The following is a 2,258-nucleotide window of genomic DNA, read 5'->3' as shown; positions in this document are numbered from 1 at the left end:
GACACGAACAGGACCATCCTCAGTGCAGTACAGACTCCAGGACTGATTTTTCTCTCCAAACTCACAGTCAGCACTGTGTCCTTTCCTTCTGATTCTTCTGTAACTCACTGATATATAAACGTCTCCTCTCCACTCGACCTCCCAGTAACAGCGACCAGTCAGACCAATTCTACACAGCAGCTGAGAATAGATATTAAATCTGTCTGGATGATCAGGATATGACTGATATCCTTCACGTGTCACCTTCCTGTTGTTGTCGGACATTTTGAGTTTTCTGCCTATGGTGTTTGTGTCGATTGTGAGTTGACAGGAATGTGATGGAGAGAACAAACACTGTACAGTACTGTGTTTATAGTAACCATTGTCCATTGTCCAAATGTAAATATGTAAGAAAAATTGTGTATGTTTCTGTTCTGTGTCCTGTGTACTGTTTGTTTGTATATGTGTCTTTCCCCCTGCTGTTACAACCAAATTTCCCCTTGTGGGACAATTAAAGGATTATTCTATTCTATTCTATTCTATTCTATTCTAACACAATTCAGCTGCAGTTATTGATCCATCGTCTGATCATTGATTGACACTTTGATGATGACTCCTGACATCAGAGATGTGAATGATGAAGATGGTTGAATGTGTGCTGCTTTGTTTTCATGAATCCCATTAAAAAAACACTTACACTTCCTCAGACCTGGTCTCAACCATTGGACTCCAGCAGGCTCCACCCTGAAAGGAGGAGGGGGGGTCAGACCAGCACAGTCTCTTTCAGCATGCACACATGGACATTGCATGGCTCTCATACACATACTGTTTTACATTGATAAAGGAACAGTCCAAGAGTTTCACAAATACACTTCAATCCATACGTGGATCAAACTGCTGATGATTTGGACTGATCCTGGATCTGTCAGTACACCACTGTATTGAATGAAATTGATTGATTCAAACTGTGACCTTCATTATTTTTATATTCCTCTTCTGTTTAGCTGGAAAGGACACCTCCCTGCCTTTGCTCTCATTCATGACCTTTACTATAAAAAACTGTTAATGAGAGAACGGCATCAAGTCAGTCCAACTTCTGACTAAAATAAGCACCAGAGTGTTTTTTTAATCAGTTTCAGCTGCATAGTGTTAATGAAATACAAAAGTTGGTTGTCATTAATGGTGGTAGGAGTGTAGTAGTAATAATAATGATACTAATTAGTGTTGGATATAATGCATTTCAAAGTAACACAGTACTGTCATCACATAACCTTTGTCAGTGACATTAGAATAGGATCAATTAGAAAAGCTCTTTACTGAGATTGTACATGTAAAACTAAATGATGGGTGAGCTCACTCCAAGCGTGCAGGAATCAAATATAAATAGTAGACCGCAGGCATAAACACCAAACTGGACAAATATATAGCACACATTGGGAATCAGTAATGTAACATGTAACTGTAGTCAATGCTGTAATTACATTACAGTTGTCTTGACGCAGCGTGGATAGAAAAGAAAAATCAAAAACAGGCACTTTCCTTCCTTCACACTGAGCTACAATCAGTTTTTTTTAGTTCGTGTCCCTCAGGAGGAAAATGCTGCAGTGGTTTATAGTGGAGATATACATTTGATTTTTAATGCACAAAAGTGTGATAATGAAATACACACCACATCCAGGACACAAACAACTGCATTATGCTGCTAACACAACTTTGGCTCTTTGCAACCATGTGCACAGATGGCATGCTAACACAAAGTGACAAAGCCAGAATCCAGAGCAATGTTATAGCTGTGTAGATGCTGACTAGAGTCCAGAAACCCAAGGCTGATTTTTAAACGGACAACAAAGGCAGTGATGAGCAGTCAGGCTTGGAGAATCCATTTCTACCTGCTCACTTTTCTGCAGTAGAATCACTGTGAAGTCTTTGTGCTGCTTTGCGTTGTTGCTTTTGTGTCCATACACAAAAACTATCATTAGGACAGATTTATGTGTTAGAAAAAAAGGAAGTTACCAGAAACCTTTTTTTTTTAAATTTAGTAGAACTTGAAATTTTTATCAGTGAGTAAACAATTAGTATTGTGCCCTCAGAAACATCATGTTATTCTTAGTACTGTATACTTGTAATGAATAAGTTGTCCTAACACAGATATCTTAAGTAAGCTTTACTTCGTTTCTTTTTTAGGGAACGAGTTTGAATCATTTTTTTAAGTTTGGGGAACTAATTGGATTTTACAGTGAAGTGGTTCAGTTAATTCATTTATTTGGCAAATAATTAAG

The 2,258-nt window shown here is 38.0% G+C and overlaps 1 protein-coding gene across 1 annotated transcript in view; it reads right to left on the bottom strand.

The window, feature by feature from the left end:
* Positions 1-2,052, bottom strand: part of LOC121813257 (stonustoxin subunit alpha-like) — a 4,845-nt gene extending 2,793 nt beyond the window's left edge. Inside the window, exon 1 of the mRNA XM_042216903.1 lies at positions 677-2,052. Within this exon, the coding sequence (XP_042072837.1) occupies positions 677-803 (127 nt within the window). The 5' untranslated portion in view covers positions 804-2,052. The remainder of the gene's footprint in view (positions 1-676) is intronic.
* Between the last annotated feature and the right edge of the window lie 206 nt (positions 2,053-2,258).

Source organism: Haplochromis burtoni, unplaced genomic scaffold, assembly GCF_018398535.1.
Source record: "Haplochromis burtoni strain Fernald_Lab_line unplaced genomic scaffold, NCSU_Asbu1 Contig_1337, whole genome shotgun sequence".
In the NCBI taxonomy this organism is placed as follows: domain Eukaryota; kingdom Metazoa; phylum Chordata; class Actinopteri; order Cichliformes; family Cichlidae; genus Haplochromis; species Haplochromis burtoni.
Note: the sequence above shows the minus strand (reverse complement) of the source record. Positions and strands in the feature narration are given on the sequence as shown.